The following is a 19488-nucleotide window of genomic DNA, read 5'->3' on the forward strand; positions in this document are numbered from 1 at the left end:
CTTCACTTTCTAGGATACTTACATTCCTTTTGTTGTACCTTTTTTTTTTTAAAGATTTATTTATTTATTTTATGCAAGAACCAGCATACAGGCCAGATGTGCAGGAGGGTGAGAGGATTCACCAGAGACAGAGCAGGGAACAGAACAGGCAGACTGACGAAATACACGCCTGAGGAGAGCAGCGGGCACAACAGGAGAGGTCTGCTGTGCCATGTGGGACCCTTGCTGGCTGGCCGGGATCAAACCCATGCTGTAGAGGCTGTGGAAAGCTTCACAGCACGGCGCTCAACCGCCTGCACCACCAGGGGAGGCCCTGTTGTTGCCTTTCTTCATGAAATCAATTAACTTTCACAAAACTTTTTTTTTTAAAGTTTTATTTATTTATGCATACAAGAACTGGGGTATAGGCCAGAGGTGTGGGGGGGTTAGAGGATTCACCAGAGACAGAGTGGGGAACAGGCTGACTGACTGAAATACACTGCTGAGGGGAGCAGTGGGCAAGACAGGAGAGGTCTGCTGTACCATGTGGGTTGCTCCCTGGTTGCCCAGAGATCAAACCCATGCTGCAGAGTCTGTGGTTAGCTTCATAGGCTGCGTCTTAACCCCTTGTGCCACCAGGGAGGCCCTCGTAAAACTTCTTAAGTTTTAAAATATCTTACTTTTCTCTCTTCTTCCACCTGGATAATGTCTCGGATTCTAACTTTGAGCTCAGTAATTGGTTCCTCCATTAGTTCTGCCATATTTAATAGCTTTGCTTAAAACTTTTTTTGTGTGAACATTATTTCTGTTATACTCTGAAAAGTTGCAAATGATTGCAATGTTTTTTATTAAAGGTTTGTCTTTTGAGTGATTAAAAGAAACCTTAAATGTTAAGCCCCCTGTCATACTTCACATTCTGAAACATGACTAGATAGATTAATTTTCCTACTTCAATCTTCTTCACAGTTTAAGAAACATACAGCTGTAGTACAGGAAAATAGACATAACAACTGAAAAAATAAACAATTGTCATTTTTTATCAATTTAGGTTTAAATGAATTCCTTAAGTACATTCTCTTGTCATATTTGCTGAGTATATTTAATTTCTTTTTATGTCTTATATCCACATTTCTTTATTTTTACATAGTCAAATTCATGAACCTTTTCATTCATTTTCTTTTCTACTTTAAGTTCTCTCCATTCCAAAGTATAAATATATCCTTTTTTCCCTGTAATTTAGAAATGTCAATTTTTCAATCTTTCCAGGTTTTAATGGTAGATAATGCAAGGGCAACCTCAGAACATTATTTTTAACTTTTAAAAGAATAGCAGTGTTTTATTTCTTAATTTTGAAGATGAGTACCTGGTAGTCATTTTATGATTTTTTGTACTACATTCCCTTGAATTCACTGAAACCGGTTCCTCTTGCCTCCTTCTAACTTCAGAAACCTCAGTTCATTTAGCTGTGTATGCTAATTTATGGGTATTTTGCTTTGTTGATTTCCTTCATTTGATTGTTTTGCTGATATTTATGAAAATGTCCAATATTTGTCTTTATCTTTCTGACCTTTATCTTTCTAACCTCCTTTACTATACATACTTCCTTCAAATACCTTCTATTTTTTTTTTTTTTGTAAATTGTAACATTTTTGTCATATGGCAGAGTAGTTAGTCCATTGAATAAAAATATACATCTTCTTAATCCAATCTTTATCTATGGACACTTAGACTTTTTCCATGTTCTAGACATTGCAAATAGAGCAGCAATAAACATTTTGAGGATACAATATTTTGAGTTAGTGGTTTCATGTTCTTTCAAAAGATGCCTAAAGGTAGAATTGTTGGGTTACATAGTATTTCCATTTTTCATTTTTAAAATCAAGTCCAGATTACTTTCTAAAATGACTGCACATCAGTTTACATTTCTGCCAACATGTTAAGGTTCCTCTTTCTCCATATATTCTCTAACCATTGTTGTTGGGGTATTTTAAATATGTGATATTTTCATAGGTGTGAGGTAATATATCATTGTGATTTTAAAAGTACATGTTCCTTATTGAAGTGATGATGAAAATTTTTCTATATAGCTATTGGCCTCCTGAATAAGCTCTTTGGAGAATCATTTATTCATATATGCTGCCCAATTATTTAACAGGTGGCTAGTTTTGTTGTTCAGTGGGATTTTTGTACATCTTAGATATTGTCCCTTTGACAATTGTGTAATGCATGAAAAATTTCTACCATTCTGTAAAATGCCTTTTTAATGTTATTTTATTCTTTTCTTTTCCTCATGTAAAAGTTTTAATTAATCAATTTATTTTTTAAGATTCATTTATTTATTTATACAAGCACTGGGTACAGTCAGAAGTGCGGGAGGGTGGCAGAATTCACCAGAGCCAGAGCGGGGAGCAGAACAGGCAGACTGATGAAATACACTGCTGAGGGGAGCAGCGGATGGGACAGGAGAGGTCTGTGCACCATGTGGGACCTTCACCAGCGGCCAGGGATTGAACTGGAGCTGCAGAGGCTGCAGGCAGCTTCACAGCCCAGCGCTCAGCTCAACTGCTGAGCCACCAGGGGAGGCCCTAAATGTTTTTAAATTTAAGGTATCCCAATTGTTTATTTCTGCTCCTATTTCTTTTGCAGTAGTAATTGTCTTTAAACTCATCTTTATTGTTGATGTTATCAAACATATTACCAATACTTTCTTCTATATATTTCAGTGTTCCAGATTTTATATCAAAGCCTTAATTCCATTTTGGGTTTATTTTTGAGTAGGAGTAGAGAGATCCAATCTCATTGTTTTACATGTGGTTGTCCAATTCCCCCAACATCATTTGTTAAGAGACCTTACATTGCCTGTATGTGACTCTTTGCCATTAATTAAGTAATGATATATGTTTGGATTTATCTCTGGGCCTTCAGGTCTGTGTTATTGATCCATGCCCATTTTTTTTTTTTTTTTTATTTTATCATTTTTTTTTTTTTTTTTTATAGAGGCATGCTTTATTTATTTGTTTGCTAGTTTGTTTGTTTGTTTTGTTTATACATGCACTGGGTACAGTCAGAAGCGCGGGAGGGTGAGAGAATTCACCAGAGCCAGAGCGGGGAGCAGAGCAGGCAGAAGGACCGAAGTACACTGCTGAGGGGAGCAGCGGGCGGCAGGAGAGGTCTGCACGCCATGTGGGACCCTCCTCTGGTGGCCGGGGAGCAGCCGGGGATCGAACCGGCGCCGCAGAGGCCGCGCGCAGTTTCGCAACCCAGCGCTCAACCGCTGCGCCACCGGGGAGGCCCGATCCATGCCCATTTTTATTTCAATAATATATTGTTTGCACAAGTGTTTCTTTTTATTAGAGTTTAAAATCAGGTAACATGATGCACCATTTTTCTCCTCCCCTCTCCCCCAGATTGTTATAGCTATTTGAGTCCATATAAGTTAATAATTTTTGTTCTACCTTGTTGAAAAATATCTTTGGGATTTTCATGGGGATTGCATTAAACATATTACCTTAAAATAGCCTATATTGATTCTCTCCATCCATAAGTATGGTATGTCTTTCCAATTTTTTATGTTATATTCTATATCCTTTAGCAAAGTATCATAGTTTTCATTGCATAACCTCTTTAACTTCACTAATTCTTAAGTATTTGATTATTTTTATGTCATTATGAATGAAGTTATTTTCTTAATTTCTTTTTCTTCTTGTTCAGTACTTTTTTATAACAATCAATTATTGTATGTTGATTTTGTAAACTCCCTCTTTCTTTTTCTCAATTCTAATAGAATTTTTGTGGAGTCTTCACAATTTTTTTATATATAGTATTTTATTGTCTCCAAATAATGATATTTGCCCTTTTCTAATACGCACTTATTTTATTTAGTGTGGTTTTCTGATTGCTCCCGTGAAACCTCTAATACTAAATTAAACAAAAGTAGTGATAGTAGGCAACCTTTTCTTGCCTTTTATTAAAAAAAAGTTTTCAGTTAAACACCACTGAATATTATATTGGTTATAGATTTGTGATACATGACCTTTATTATGTTGAGGTAGATTCCTCTATTCCCATCTTAGATTTTGTTAGAAATTGGAGTTGTATCTAGGCAAACGTTTTCTCACATAAGTTGATACCATATGATATTTATCTTTCCTTTTGTTGTTACATTGTTTGACTTACATATATTAAACTATATTTGCATCTTCAGAGTAAGTATCACTGGACCATGTTGTGTCCTCTTTGCAATGTATTAGTGAACTTGATTTGCTGGTATTTTGTTGAAGATATTAATATTAGTACTAACCAGGTATATTGATATATAGTTTTCTTTTATTGTGCTATCTTTTTTTTTTTTTTTTTTTTTTTGCTTTCTGGTATTGTGGTAAAGTTGGTATCATAAAATATATTAAGGAATATTTCATCCCTTTGGATTTATCAATCTTAAGGGAAGTTCATGGCTGGAAATTCAGAAAATTTCTTTTAACATTTTGAACAAATTTTTTGTCTAATTGCTTCCTGGGTGTTTTGTAATTGGCAGCTTTGTGGGAAGTCCACATAGTACATAGCATAGCAAAGATAACTAGGTATTTATTTTCTGATTCAACTAGAGATCACCCAATGACAAGGGCACTGGTGCCAGAGAGAAACTGTTAACATTAAACAATATTTAGTGTAATTTCATTCTCTCAATAAACACGATTTTGTAAACTATTAGCCTTTCTGTATGTTGAATTCAGTTAGCTAATGTTTACTTTAAGGTAACTGAATTAATTTTCATAAGATGATTGTAGTAAATATCATGAGATATTTTTCTTATATTGACCATGTCAGATTTGATGTTAAAGTTTTGTTTGTCTAATAACAAGTTGGTCACATAACTATAAGGTTTTTTTTTCTGCATTATTGGAAGGCTTAGCTAGAGCAACTTGGCAAGAAAAAAGAACAAAAGTGTTTCCAGTGGGAAAAGAACTCAAACTATTTATGGGTGGCATTATATATACACAGAAAACCTTAAAGATCACACTAAAAAACACTGTTAAAAACAATAAACCAGAATAGTAATGTTGTAGGTTACAAAATCAATACACAAAAGTCTGCTACATTCCATAGGAGAGAAAGAAAACAATCTTATTTTACAACTGCATTAAAGAGAAGTATGTTGGTGTAAACTAAAAAGAGGTTAATGACTGTACAATGAAAAATATATGACATTGCTAAAGGAAAAATAATAGGGCACAAGAAAATGAAAATATATTGTATGCTCAGGGATTAGAATAATTAAAATGATTAAAATAGCTACTTTTCCCAAAGCAATATACAGATTCAATGCAAGTTTACTGTCAAAATTCCAACAATTTTCTTCAAGGAAGTAGAACAAATATTAATGAAATTTGTATGGAACCGCAAAACCCCTTGAATAACCAAAGCAATTCTGAGAATTCCCAGATTTGAAATGATACGACAAAGCAACAGAAATTAAAATAGTAAGTTATTGGAATAAAAATAGGCATGATGCTCAATGGACTCAAACTGAGAAACTAGAAGTAAACCCACAGTTATAAGGACAGTTAATTTATAACAATAGAGCCAAGATTATACAACAGAGAAAGGAAAGTCTCTTCAACAAATGGTATTTAGAAAACTGGACATTCACATGCAAAGGATGATACTAGGTCATTATCTAATGCCATACACAAAATTAATTGAAAATGCACTAAAGATTTAGATGTAAGAACAAAACTCATGAAAAAACATAGGCAAAACACTCCATAACCTTGGCTTCTGGGGTGTTTGGGAACTTAGCTAATGAAACAAGGAAAACAAAAGCAGAAGTAAAAACAAAATGGACTACATCACATGAAAATGTTCTGTAGTGGACAAGAAGGTATCAGTAAAACAAAAAGAGACACTATCAAATGGAAAATTGACATTTTGTATATTATACCTGTGACAAGTGGCTAATATTCAAAATCTACAAAGAAATCATGCAATCAACAAAAAGAAAACAACTCAATTAAAAAAAAAAAAGGCCATGAGGGCCTCCCTGGTAGCGCAGCGGTTGAGAGCTGGGTTTCGAAGCTGCCCGCAGCCTCTGCAGTGCCGGTTTGATCCCTGGCTGCTCCCCGCCACCGGAGGGTGCCACATGGTGCGCAGACCTCTCCTGCCGCCCGCTGCTCCCCTCAGCAGTGTACTTTGGTCCTTCTGCCTGCTCTGCTCCCCACTCTGGCTCTGGTGAATTCTCTCACCCTCCCGCACTTCTGACTGTACCCAGTGCTTGTATAAATAACTCAATTAATTAATTAATTAAAAAAAACAAAGGCCATGAACTAAATAGCCACTTCTCCAAAGAAGACATACAGAAGAACAATAGACATATGAAGAAATGTTCATGATCACTTATCATCAGAAAACACAAATCATAACCATACTGAGATAGTACCTCACACTTGGGAGGTTAGACTGTATCATTAAGATTGGAAACAACAAGTGTTGGTTAAGTTGTGGTGAGAAAGGAATCCTTACTGGTGGGACTGTATGTTGGTCTAGCTTCTATGGAAAATGATACGAATGCTTCTAGAAACACAAAAACACTAATTCTAAGAGATATATACATCCCTATGTTAATTGCAGCACTGTTTGCAGAAGCTAAGTTATGGAAACAACTTAAGTACCAATAACAGATGACTGATCTAAAAAGATATGGTACATATACATGCTAAACTATTATTTAAGTATTGTTAATTGCTTTAGGTCTTATCATTCAATGCTATAGAACTTAACATTTTTTCAGCCTATCTAATTGGAAGAGGTGTAATGATCACTTTGATTATGCAACATAAGCAATGAATATGCTTTTCAGAATTTAGTCATAAATTCACACAAAACTGATTAGTATCTGGCTTGAAGGCCGACAACCAGGTTAAAACTCTGGTTCTGTCAATTACCAGTTGTGTGATCATGGTTACCACATTTTTAAATGAGGATTAATAATAGCACATATCTCATAGCATTGTTATGAGGATTCAATTAGTTAATTATGTAAAATATTTAAAACACTGTCTGGGATAATAAGTCTCACATAAGCCCTTTATAACCATTTCTAGTAGATTCAATTCCAGGAACTGGAGGTACTAAGATAAAGTGGATGTGATTATTTTCCTTGAAGACATCAAAGTTGCAAGGAAAAGAGAGCTGTGCAATAAAAGACATGATGACAGAGGCTTGGACAAAGGAGCAGAGAAACAAAAGAGTACTTTCTTCCTGAGACCTAGGGTAGGAACATCAAGGAGTATTCCACATAAGAGATAGTATTTTAGTTGAGACTTGATAGTTGAGTGGCAGTATATAGGTGTATTAGTTGAATATGTACATTTTAGGCAGATAAAAACAAAGGCCTAAGTTTTGAAGCTATGAAGGAAATCATTGGAGGACAGCAGCTACCAAAAGTGACCTTAGCATAAACTCTTAAGTGAAAGATACTAGAGAATGAAGTTGAAGTACCTTGTTGACAATATAAACTGGTTTATTCAAAGACCATGTTCAACAAACTTCTCCATATGAAAGAGTCAGGGAAGCAGAAGATTAACAGGTACTAGGGCCTCTGCTAGAAAGGACTTCTCTTACAGAATAAAATTGCAAAGCCTGAAAAGCAGAAGACTTATTTACCTTTTTTTTTTTTTTTTTTTTTTTGCTTTCACCTTGTCTGGAACTTGAGTTTGGGGATTTAAGATAGGTGGATAAGAGCCATCTGCTAAGGTTGGTGCAGTGGCTAACCAGAGGACTCAGGTCCCTAGTATGTATATTTAGCAGCTGTCCTGTTGTAACTCTCTCTCTAGACTTCTTTATGAAAAATATTTCAACTGCTTAGGCTTCCTTTAGCTCAGAGTCAAATGCATCCTAACTGACACAAGGATAAGCAATGCCAGGTCATAGGAGGCCTTAAGTTTTCTGTACAGGAACTATGACTTACACATTTGGGCACTGGGCACTATTGTGCAATTTAGGGGCTGATATAATACAGACTTGCAGTCACACAAACCTTGGTTTAAATCACAGCTTGGTTAAAATCACTGGAAATTGGAGGAGAAGTCATCAACATGGCAGCAAGGAAACGCTGAGAGTAAGACCTCCCATAAAAAAAAAAGTTAATAGGGAGGAAAAGCGGCAGGTCCCTGAGAGAACTGGGACACGGAAGATAAACGGCAACTCTGGCAAACTGCCCGAAGAAGAAAGTTGCCATAAAAGAAGACTAGAAGGGAGGAAAGCTGAGAACCCTGCTACCCTCCCCCACCCACAAAGTCGGCACTCTCCGACCAACAGAAAGGAGGGAAAAACAAAAAAAAAAACTAAAACAACCAACAAGAACAAACTACACATCAAGCGGGACTGTGAGTGGAAAGGAACTATTTCAGCCACCGCATCCTGTGAACTGGAACTGTGGGGAACCCTGCAGGATTCTCCACGGAGGTGAGCAAATGGCTCCAGGCGCCATTGGAGAAAAATAGGAGGAGACCTACAAAGAGCCCAAGGCCAGCTAGTAAGCTTCTGTGGAAAAACGGCTCGCTTGAAAAGCACACATGGATTGGGGCTGCCCAGGTCGCACCGCCTGCGACCTAGGCTATCGGGGAGATGCTGGAGAGCCCTCATTGAGGTGAATGTCCCTCACTGAGTAATCAGAAACCAAGCACCCAGACATGGGAGCGGCATGCGAAAGGCGCCATTTCTGCAGACACTGAACTGGGCTACAGCCCGCGTCCTGGACCTGAGGGCTTTGGGAACTGAGAGCCGGGGCATGAAATTTGGGGCATGGGATCCCCATGATGGTGGGGCACAAGGCAAACACAGCACCCCCACGCCATTGAGGCTCTCCAGGCCACTCCCACTCTTTCCCCTCTCCCCCCCCCCCCCCCGCCCCACGGGGTTAAAAACAGTTCCCAAGGACACCAGGAAAGATTTCTGGCACCACCTAGCAGCCAGGAAAAAAAATCACCAACACTCTATAGTTGAAAACCAGGGATCCAAAAAATACCCTCAGGCGCTGAGAGAGGGTGGGCCAAGCAAACAGGGGTAAGGAGGGAAATAAGGCATGGAGCAAGACCCCATCCTGGAACTGAGCCAGGCACAGGATCCAGGGCATGAGAAGCGCCAGACCAGCAGGGACTGCACAGGGTGACAGCCAGCGTTTTGGATCTGATAGCCCTGGAACTGAGACCTAGAGTGCAGAATTCAGGGTGCAGGATCCATACAGCACTACAGCGGGTGAACACGGGGCAGACACAGCACTAGGCTTGAATAAGAGCCCCTGCGTTGAGGTGCTCCCCTCCCCTGCCCCCCCCACTACTCAGAGAACCACTGGGGAAAAGCACAGGTCAGCAAGTACGGGTCTCTGGGGCCACCTCGTGACCAGAACTAAATCACCAACTAGCTGATTCCCTGTTGGAACTGAGTAAATACAGAGGGAGGGAACTGTAAGGGACAGAGCCCAGCAACACAGCATCAACACCCTGGTGGAGTTTTGGCCTACAAGTGTTGGTCTCAGTCTGGTAAACAGTTTCCAACACCCCTAAAGGAGCACTCCAAAGAGATGCCTGCCAACACCAGTGGCACAAAGTCCCAACACATAGAACTAATTAGAAAGCAAACAACAGAGAGAAGAATAATAACCAAACAAGCCGGCAGGAGGACACACCACAAAAAGAAATACAGTCACCAGAGCTCAACAATGACATGGAAGAATTTCTCGATCTATCAGATAGAGAATTAATAATCATCCTGATTAAAAAGCAGAAAGAAAACAAAAAGGAAAAAAATGATTTGAGACAAATAATCACTGAACTGAAGAATGAAATTGAGACCTTAGGAAAGGAAAGAAAATAAATGCAGGAAATAAAAAGATTACTAGAAGAGATAAAGAACTCTGGGAAAAGCAAAGAAAACAGGATCGATAAAATGGAAGAGCGGATCGATAAAATAGAAGATACAGAAATAAAAAGAGCCAAGAGAAAAGGAGAAAGAAGTGCAAATGAAGCAGTATGAGGAGACTCTTAGACAATATCAGACTCCAGGAAGAGAGGAAATGTAAGAGTTATAGGCATTCCAGAAGGTGAGGAGAGAGAAAAAGGAAATGAGAAATTATTCAAGGAGATAATTGAAGAAAACTTCCCAAGCATGATAAAGGAGATGAATATAGACATACAACAATCGAGAAGAACTCCCAATTACCATAATGAAAAGAAAACTACAGCAAGACACCTAATAGTAAAGCTTGCAAGAGTCCAAGTAAATATAATGTAAATATAATGAAAGTAAATATAATGAAAATATAATGAATCTGTAAAGGGGGAAGAAACAGATAACTTTTGAGGAAAAACCAATCAGGTTAACTTCTGACTTCTCCAAAGAAACATTCCGGGCAAAAAGAGAATGGAGTAACATATTCAGCAAACTTCAAGACAGCAAATGCCAACCAAGAATACTTTACCCTGCAAAGCTCTCCTTCCTCTACGAAGAAAAATATGGACCTTCTCAGACAAACAGAAACTCCAGAAATTCATTATAACTAAACCCCCACTCCAAAATATTCTACAAGAAGTCCTAAAGCCAAAACCAATGGAGGAATGAACAAGAAGAACACAATAAAGCAAGGAATGAAATCACAAAAAAGATAAACAAAATGGCAAACACAAATGCCAACATATCAATATGAACTCTAAATGTAAATGGATTAAACTCATCAATAAAAAGACACAGAGTAGCAGACTGGATTAAAAAAACAAAACCCAAACTTCTGCTGTCTCCAGGAAACACATTTAACACAAAAGATAATCATAGACTGAAAGTAAAAGGTTGAAAAACAATCCTACCAGCAAATGGACCAAAAAAGAAGGCAGGAACAGTCATACTTATATCAATTGAAATAGACTTCAAATTAAAAAAAGTAAAAAGAGACATAGAGGGATACTACATTATGATCAATGGGACAATACATCAGGAAGATATAACACTCATCAATGTATGCTCACCAAATGAAGGAGCACCAAAATATATTAGACAATTATTATTGGCTCTGAAAACACATATTAAAGAAAATACATGTATAGTGGGAGACTTCAACACCCCACTCTCACCTATGGACAGATCAACGAGACAAAAAATAAACAAAGACACTAGAGCCCTAAATAAAGATATAGAACTCATGGACTTAACAGACATCTATAGGACACTGCACCCAAAAAAATCCAAGTACATATTTTTCTCAAGTGCGCATGGATCATTCTCCAGAATTGATCACATACTGGGCCACAAGACAAACATCAACAGATACATGAAAATCAAAATCATTCCAACTATCTTCTCTGCTCATAAAAGCATCAAGCTAGAAATAAATCATTAAAAGAAAACAAGGAAACTTCCCACTTCATGTAGATTGAAATCCACACTACTGGAAGACCACTGGACTAATGAGGAGATCAAAGAAGAAATTAAAATATGCTTTGAGTTGAACGACAAGGAGGACACCATTTTCCAGAATGTATGGGATGCTGCTAAAGCAGTAATAAGAGGAAAATATATAGCAATACAGCTCACATCAACAAACAAGAAAGAACTCAAAGAAACAACCTAACCTCACATCTTAAAGAACTAGAAAAAGAACAACAAAAAACCCTAAGGCTAGTAGAAGAAAGGAAATAATAAAAATCAAAGCAGAAATAAATGAATTAGAAATTAAAAAAAAAACAATCCAAAAGATCAAGGAAACCAAAAGTTGGTTCTTTGAAAAAATAAACAAAATAGACAAACCTCTAGCCAGGCTCACAAAGAAAAAACAGGAAAAAACACATATAAATAGGAGTATAAATGAAAGAGGAGAAATCACAACAGACTCAGTAGAAATCAAAAGAATAATAAGAGATTATGATGAACACTCATACACAAACAAATTTAACAGCCTAGAAGAGATGGACAAATTCCTTGAGCGATATAATCATCCAAAGCTAGACAAAGAAGAAATAGAACAGCTAAACAGACCAATTACAAGCAGCAAAATTGAAGCAGCAATCAAAGCACTCCCCAAAAACAAAAGCCAAGGCCCAGACGGCTTCACAAATGAATTCTACCAAACATTCAGCAGTGAATTAGTGCCTATCCTACACAAACTCTTTCAAAAAATTAGAAAAGAAGGAATACTACCAAATACGTTCTATGAAGCCAACATTATACTAATACCAAAACCAACCAAAGAGAGCACAAAAAAAGAAAATTACAGGCCAATCCCCCTAATGAACACTGATGCAAAAATCCTCAACAAAATCCTTGCCAACAGAATCCAACAATGCATCCATAAGATAATTCACCACTACCAAGTAGGATTTATTCCAGGGACACAAGGATGGTTCAACATCCAAAAATCAATCAATATAATCCAACACATCTACAAAAAGAAATATAAAAACCATATGAAAATATCCATAGATGCTGAGAAAGCATTTGACAAAGTACAACGCCCATTTATGATAAAGGCCCTTGAAATTCTCGGGATACAAGGAACATACCTCAACATCATAAAGGCCATATATTTACAAGCCCACAGCCAATATCATTCTCAATGGTAAAAAGCTGAAAGCATTCCCATTAAGATCTGGAACAAGACAAGGATGTCCACTCTCACCACTGCTTTTCAACTTAATACTAGAAGTCCTAGCCAGAGCAATAAGACAAAAGAAAGACATACAAGGAATCCAAATAGGCAAGGAAGAAGTCTAACTATTATTATTTGTGGATGATATGATAATATACATAGCAAACCCCAAAAACTCCACAGAAAAACTTATTCAGCTAATCAATCAGTTTAGTAAAGTGGCAGGATACAAAATAAATGCACAAAAATCAGTAGCCTTCCTATACACAAACAATAAATCTGAAGAAGAAGAAATCAAGGAAACCTTTCCTTTTATTTATTTATTTATTTGTTTGTTTGTTTGCTTGTTTGTTTATACATGCACTGGGTACAGTCAGAAGTGCGGGAGGGTGAGAGAATTCACCAGAACCAGAGCAGGGAGCAGAGCAGGCAGAAGGACCGAAAAACATCGCTGAGGGGAGCAGCGGGCGGCGGGAGAGGTCTGCGCGCCAAAACTTTCCTTTTATATTGAAACAAAAAAAAAGAAATACTTGGGAATAAACCTAACAAAAGAACTAAAGGACCTATACAAAGAAAGCTGTAAAACACTGTTAAAAGAAATAGAAGTAGACACAAAGAAATGGAAAGACATCCCCTGCTCATGGATCAGAAGAATTAAAATTATCAAAATGGCCATCCTACCAAAAGCAATCTACAGATTCAATGCTATTCCAATTAAAATTTCAATGTCATTCTTCAAAGAAATAGAAAAATATTGATGAAATTCATATGGAGCCACAAAAAACCCCAAATAGCCAAAACCCTCCTGAAAAAGAACAGAAGAGAATGGAGGCATCACTCTCCCAGATTTCAAACTTATTACAAAGCCATAATAATCAAAACTGCATGGTATTGGAAGGCACCAGAACAGACACATGGACCAATGGAACCAAATAGAAAACCCAGAAATAAACCCACTGATCTATGGTCAACTAATCTTTGACAAAGGAGCAAAGAATATGCAATGGAACAAAGAAAGTTTGTTCAATAAACGGTGCTTGGAAAACTGGGTCGCTACATGCAAAAGAATGAAGCTTGACCACTACCTCACACCATGCACAAAAACCAACTCAAAATGGATTAAAGAACTAAACATAAGACCTGAAACCATAAAATACATAGAAGGAAATATAGGCGAAACACTACATGACATGCACCTCAAAGACATCTTTACAGACACATCACCCAAAGCAGTGATAATGAAGGCAAAGATAAACAGCTGGGACTACATCAAATTAAAGAGATTCTGCACAGCAAAAGAGACAATAACAGAAATAAAGAGAAACCCCACCAACTGGGAGAAAATTTTTGCGCACAACACTAATGATAAAGGACTGATCACAAAAATCTACAAAGAGCTGATGAGACTGAACAAAAACAAAGAAAATAATCCAGTCAAAAAATGGACAGAAGAGCTAAAAAGAAACTTCTCCAAAGAAGAAATGCAAATGGCCACTAGGCAAATGAAAAAATGTTTAACATCACCTGCAATCAGGGAAATGCAAATCAAAACTACCATGAGATACCATCTCACACCAGTGAGAATGGCACATATTAAAAAAAATAGCAACAACAAATGTTGGTGAGGTTGTGGAGAAAAAGGAACTCTCCTGCACTGCTGGTGGGAGTGCAAACTGGTCCAACCACTATGGAGAGCTGTGTGGAGATTTCTGGACCTACTAAACATAGAGCTTCCATATGATCCAGCAATTCCACTCCTAGTATTTACCCAAAGGACACAGAAACATCCATTCCAAAGAGCACCTGCACCCCTATGTTTATAGCAGCACTGTTTACAATAGCTAAGCTTTGGAAACAACCCAAATGCCCAAAAATAGATGACTGGATCAAGAAGATGTGGTACATATACACCATGGAATATTACTCAGCATTCAAAAAAGATAAACATATGCAATTTGCAGCAACATTGATGGAGCTGGAAGGGATCATGCTCAGCGAAATAAGCCAGAAAGAAAAAGAAAAATACCGGATGGTCTCACTCATAACAGGAATCTAGAAAACCTAAATAAGGGACCATGAAAAGAATAACTATAAGAAAAAACAAAATCAAAATCAACAAACGGCTATGAACCAGAGACACACTTTGGGGGGGGGGGGGTGCGCGGAAAGGAGGGATTGGGGTCAAAATCAGCAGGTTACAATTGTATGGGGAATATAAAAATAAAAAAATAAATTTAAAAAATCACTGGAAATCAATTATCCTTAATCTGAACCTCATCAGAGACAGGAAGGCAATGAAGAAGCTATAAATAATTGGTGAGTCTAACCAGAACTGATGGAAAAAATAATTCATGATTCCTCATTCCACACTAATGGTATTTTCAATGCTTTACTATTGATTGGTAACCAAATAATAATTGATTTATAACCAAAGTTTATAAATCTGTTTCTCTTGTGTCTATTTAGGATCTACAGTGTTGCCCTTCTATATTAAGTAGGCCTTTTAAATTACATTTTTAAGAGACAATGAAAAAGTTTTTTTCCCATATATCTAAACTATACTTTCTTGTCAAAGATGCTTGAATGTTCTACATCAGAAATGATCTACTTTGAAGAATAGTGGAAGTAATCTTGTCTGGAGCAAGAATTTTTGATAATTGTTTAAGATAATCTAATGCTTATATTGAGGATAACTAATTGAGGACAAGTAGTAACTGGTCAGTCTGGGATTTGAATGAAGGTTTGGTTGGCTGAAAAACTCCATTTTTAACTACCTCTCTTATATTTTAAACCTCCCTGCTTCCCAATCCATGCAGTTTTCAGGTTATACTCTTCAGTCAAAGCATGAAAATTAGGCAGTAAAATGGATTGTGACAACTTTCTGCTAGTTTTAGAGGAGAGGATTTAGTCACTATGAGGTTGATTCATACATGTGGCTTTATTGAAAAACTTCCTACCTCATTTCTGGAGGTCAGATACATTTAGGAATGGCAAAAGACCTTAATTAGACCAAACAAGCTATTCAATACTCCAAGAATTTGCTAAGCACCGTGCAAACCATGAATAGGGTCAACAAATAGGTTTCATGTCTATTCAATCAATCAATATATAACCACCAGGTATATTCTAGTGTTTATTGATTTACCTATCCTGGGAAAATGACATTCTTAGACTTTCTAGAACTGATCTAGTAGGACACCTTTAAAATTTGGCATTCTTGCTTGCCATCTACATACAGTGGAAACATGTAAAAGCTCTCAGATTAAATCACTTTTCTTTTTTGTCCCATACAAGGTGCAGGTGCTTCCAAGTGCAGGTTCTGGCTGAGAGGGAAAGGTTATTGCATGGCTACTTAGTTTAGCCACAATTAATAATTTCTTTGTACTTCCCTGAGGGACTTGATAAAGACATCTAAGAGCTGCAACCCATAGAGAACATGTCTTCCTTCTAAGATCAAAGGAATAATGAGAGTTTGGAGTTCTCAGAATGGAGGGACTAGCATACAGGCCGCTCCATAGTCAGTCAATTCACTTTTCCATTTAGGCTTCTTTTTATGGCCCACAGCACTCACCTCGGCCTGCCAGATGGGGTTCACAGTGTTGCCTATGATCTTGGATCTCCTCTCCTGTCCATGGTGAGGAAGGGCAGGGAATATGCTGTGTTTCCCGGGTTGAATAGAGATCTTCAAGTAAGGGTCTGGATTGAAAAACATCCCTTTCTTCAATCCCATGGCCTGAAAATCTAAGGTGAAAGATCAAATTAGACTTTCAAGGGAGAAAATTTCACCTAAAACATAGATGACCTTTTTAATCTTTAGATTAATTTTCCCTTAATTATTAATAGTGACTGATATGTCTACATAACTCACTATTTGAAACATTTATGATCATATTGTAAATCATTTTGAATCATTTGGAGGGGTGGGAGTCCTTGGAATAAACCAACACAACTAGCATTGGGATCACTATTTTTATCAAGAGAGGCCATTGGCTCTTACTAAACTGAGCTCTGGCATTCCTCAGACAAGTTAAGATAATGGGGTGGAGGTGAGGGACTGAGGGCCACCTCAGAAAACTTAAGTACACATTGAGGGAGGAAAATTTGATGGGTCTAGATGATGGGTCTTTTCTGCAAAACGAAGACATAAAAAATAAAAAGAAATTCAATTAATAAACATCTTTACCAGTAAGGAAACAGAGAATTAATAAAAAGGAAGAGAACCATGTTGTTATGGAGAGTAAGACACTGAAATTTAATTTGTTCCATTTAATTGAAATTGTCTGATAATATAAAATCTCATGCTGTGGAAAGAGATTGAGAAAGAGAGCAATACATACCTTTTGTGATAAAGGTTTATAGTTACTCTGAGATAATTTAAATTATTTTTTCATTTATTGGAAATATGTTAATGATGTCAGCAAACATAATAATATATTTTTTCTTTTATGAGAAAGACAACTACCAGATTTTTTCCACTCAGGTAAAATATAAAAAAAAAAAACAAGTAACAGACAAACTAAACCAAAACAAACCCTACAAATTTGACTGTAGAATTGAGATTACCCGAAGGACAGAGTGAGGGGCAACAGTCAAAATAGGAATGGGTTCCAATGGACTATGGTGAAGGATTATGTATACTTTGGTGGTGGATGTGTTGTGATAACACACATTTGAAAGCTGTGATCCTGTTCCTCTAAATCACACATAATGTTGTAAACCAATTTTACCTCCATCCAAAAAATCATAAAATTAAATATTTCTATTATTTAAGTATTTCCCCCCAAATTATTCATATTTACATATGAATGAAAGAAACTGAGGTAAAGATACATGGTATAAATTGTAAGGTGTTTAAGTAATTTTTTACTAATGAATAAGTGTGAGAGTTTTTAATATGAATTTACTTAAAAGTTATTTTGAGTTGATTCAAGGTTTTTTCCATAATGAAATTATTCTTAGTATCCTGCATTATAATATATAGTCATGAGGAGAATAAAAGGATAAAAACATACAGCAAGCATGAGAGAAATTTGCAAAACCCAAATGGCACGAGAGTAGTGTGTGGTGAAACGAGGTAACCCAGCAGCCTATCTAGAAGGTGGACCCGGGATAGAGAACCAGAAGCAGGACTTCAGGAGGTTCCCACCATCTCAGAACTAACAAAAGTGGCTTACTGGATCTGAACTGGTTGTGCGAACTGTGAGGTTCATGCTTTCCTTCTGGAAGTCTGAACTTTGGTAAGATGTAGGCGGGAAGTATCTCTGTAACCAGCTTCCACTAGAAACCTTGGGCGTTGAGTCTGGAATGAGCCTTCTGGGTATACAACATTGTATATGCATTGTCACAACTTGTTGCTGAGGAAATGAAGGCATTGTGTGTGACTCCATGGGAGAAGATTAATGGATTTTGCACCAGGTTTCCATCAGACTAAAGCCCGGACAGCTTTTTTCTTTGTTTATTTGCTTTATATTCTTCCAATGTAATAAATCATAGCCATGAGAGTAACTATATGCTCAGTTTTCATAGTGAATCAACAAGTCTGCAGGTGCACCTGTCCCAGGGTGTAACAGCCTTACAAATTTACTTCATTTAACTTTGTTATACCTGTCTCAGAGTACAAACGACATGCAAATTTATTCATCATAAAATAATCTGACTACAAGCATTTTCATCACTACCACTACCACCTACCATTTATTGTCAACTTACTAAATTCTGGGAATTATTCTATGCCCTTCAAATACATTATCTGACTTAATCCTAATCACAGACTACAAGGTAAATGTATCTAAGTTTAATAAGAGAAAATGGAGGATTATAAACTAAGTAACTTTATTAGGTCTTCAGAATGGTCAATTTAGCAATGAAATTTGAAACTGTTGTTTTGATTCCAGAGTATGTGCTTTTAAACATATGTTGTATTACCTTTTATTTAAAAAAATGTCAACTTTGGCATAGGTTAAATTTTCAAGTACAAATGGGTCTTTTTCTACACCCTCTGTAGTCTGTCAAACAAAAAGTCTGTACCTACATCTACACATCTTATCATATATTGGATAACTGATTAATCTGATTCATCATTTGTTTGGTTTTCTGGAAGGAAACATATTGCTTAACTGCTCACACATTTATTGTTCCAGATTAATCTTATTAACTTTTTAATAACTCCTCTGTCAATAATTTAGGATAGTGATCAGAATTATATTGAATTTATGGGCTGGTTTTGGGAGAAATGTAATGTCATTTATAATATCAAAATTTTTCACTCAAAAACATGTTTCTTCATTTTTCAGGTCTTCTTTCATGTCCTTTAGTAACTGTTTATACTTTTCTTTATACAAACATATAAGCTTCAGTTCAATTTGGATACTTATTAAAATATGTTTCATGGAGTAAAAACGTTTGAAATCTACTGCAATGAGACTTAATTTAAAAGTGCAATAATTTGGGAGTTAAGTTGACTTATATTTTATAATAGTTATGGCATACACACTATTGAACATTGTAACTTAAGGAAACTGATGTAACTCAAGTCTCTATTTGTTCAACTATGAAATTATTGAATGAATACATATAAGAACATGTAGGGTTTCATTATTTCCCAAAAGTAATTTTTTTTTATTTAAGAGTTCTTAATTTTCCTTTATTTTTGACTCTATTGTTGTGGTGATAAGAAACACTTTTAATATTTTTAAATAAAGGAGGAAAAGAAACAGAATTGTAAGATTTTTTTTAATTTAAAGATTTATTTATACAAGAACTGGGGTACAGGCCAGAAGCGCAGGAGGGTGAGAGGATTTACCAGAGACAGAGTGGGGAACAGAACAGGCAGACTGACTAAATACACTGCTGAGGGGAGCAGCGGGCGTGACAGG

General features: G+C 36.6%; 1 protein-coding gene across 1 annotated transcript in view; it reads right to left on the reverse strand.

The window, feature by feature from the left end:
* Nucleotides 1-19488, reverse strand: part of HECW1 (HECT, C2 and WW domain containing E3 ubiquitin protein ligase 1) — a 397437-nt gene that overhangs the window by 162245 nt on the left and 215704 nt on the right. Inside the window, exon 6 of the mRNA XM_084230415.1 lies at nucleotides 16185-16354. Coding sequence (XP_084086541.1) covers nucleotides 16185-16354 — 170 coding nt within the window. The remainder of the gene's footprint in view (nucleotides 1-16184; nucleotides 16355-19488) is intronic.

This window comes from Talpa europaea (assembly GCF_964194135.1).
Source record: "Talpa europaea genome assembly, chromosome: 3".
Taxonomy (NCBI): Eukaryota; Metazoa; Chordata; class Mammalia; order Eulipotyphla; family Talpidae; genus Talpa; species Talpa europaea.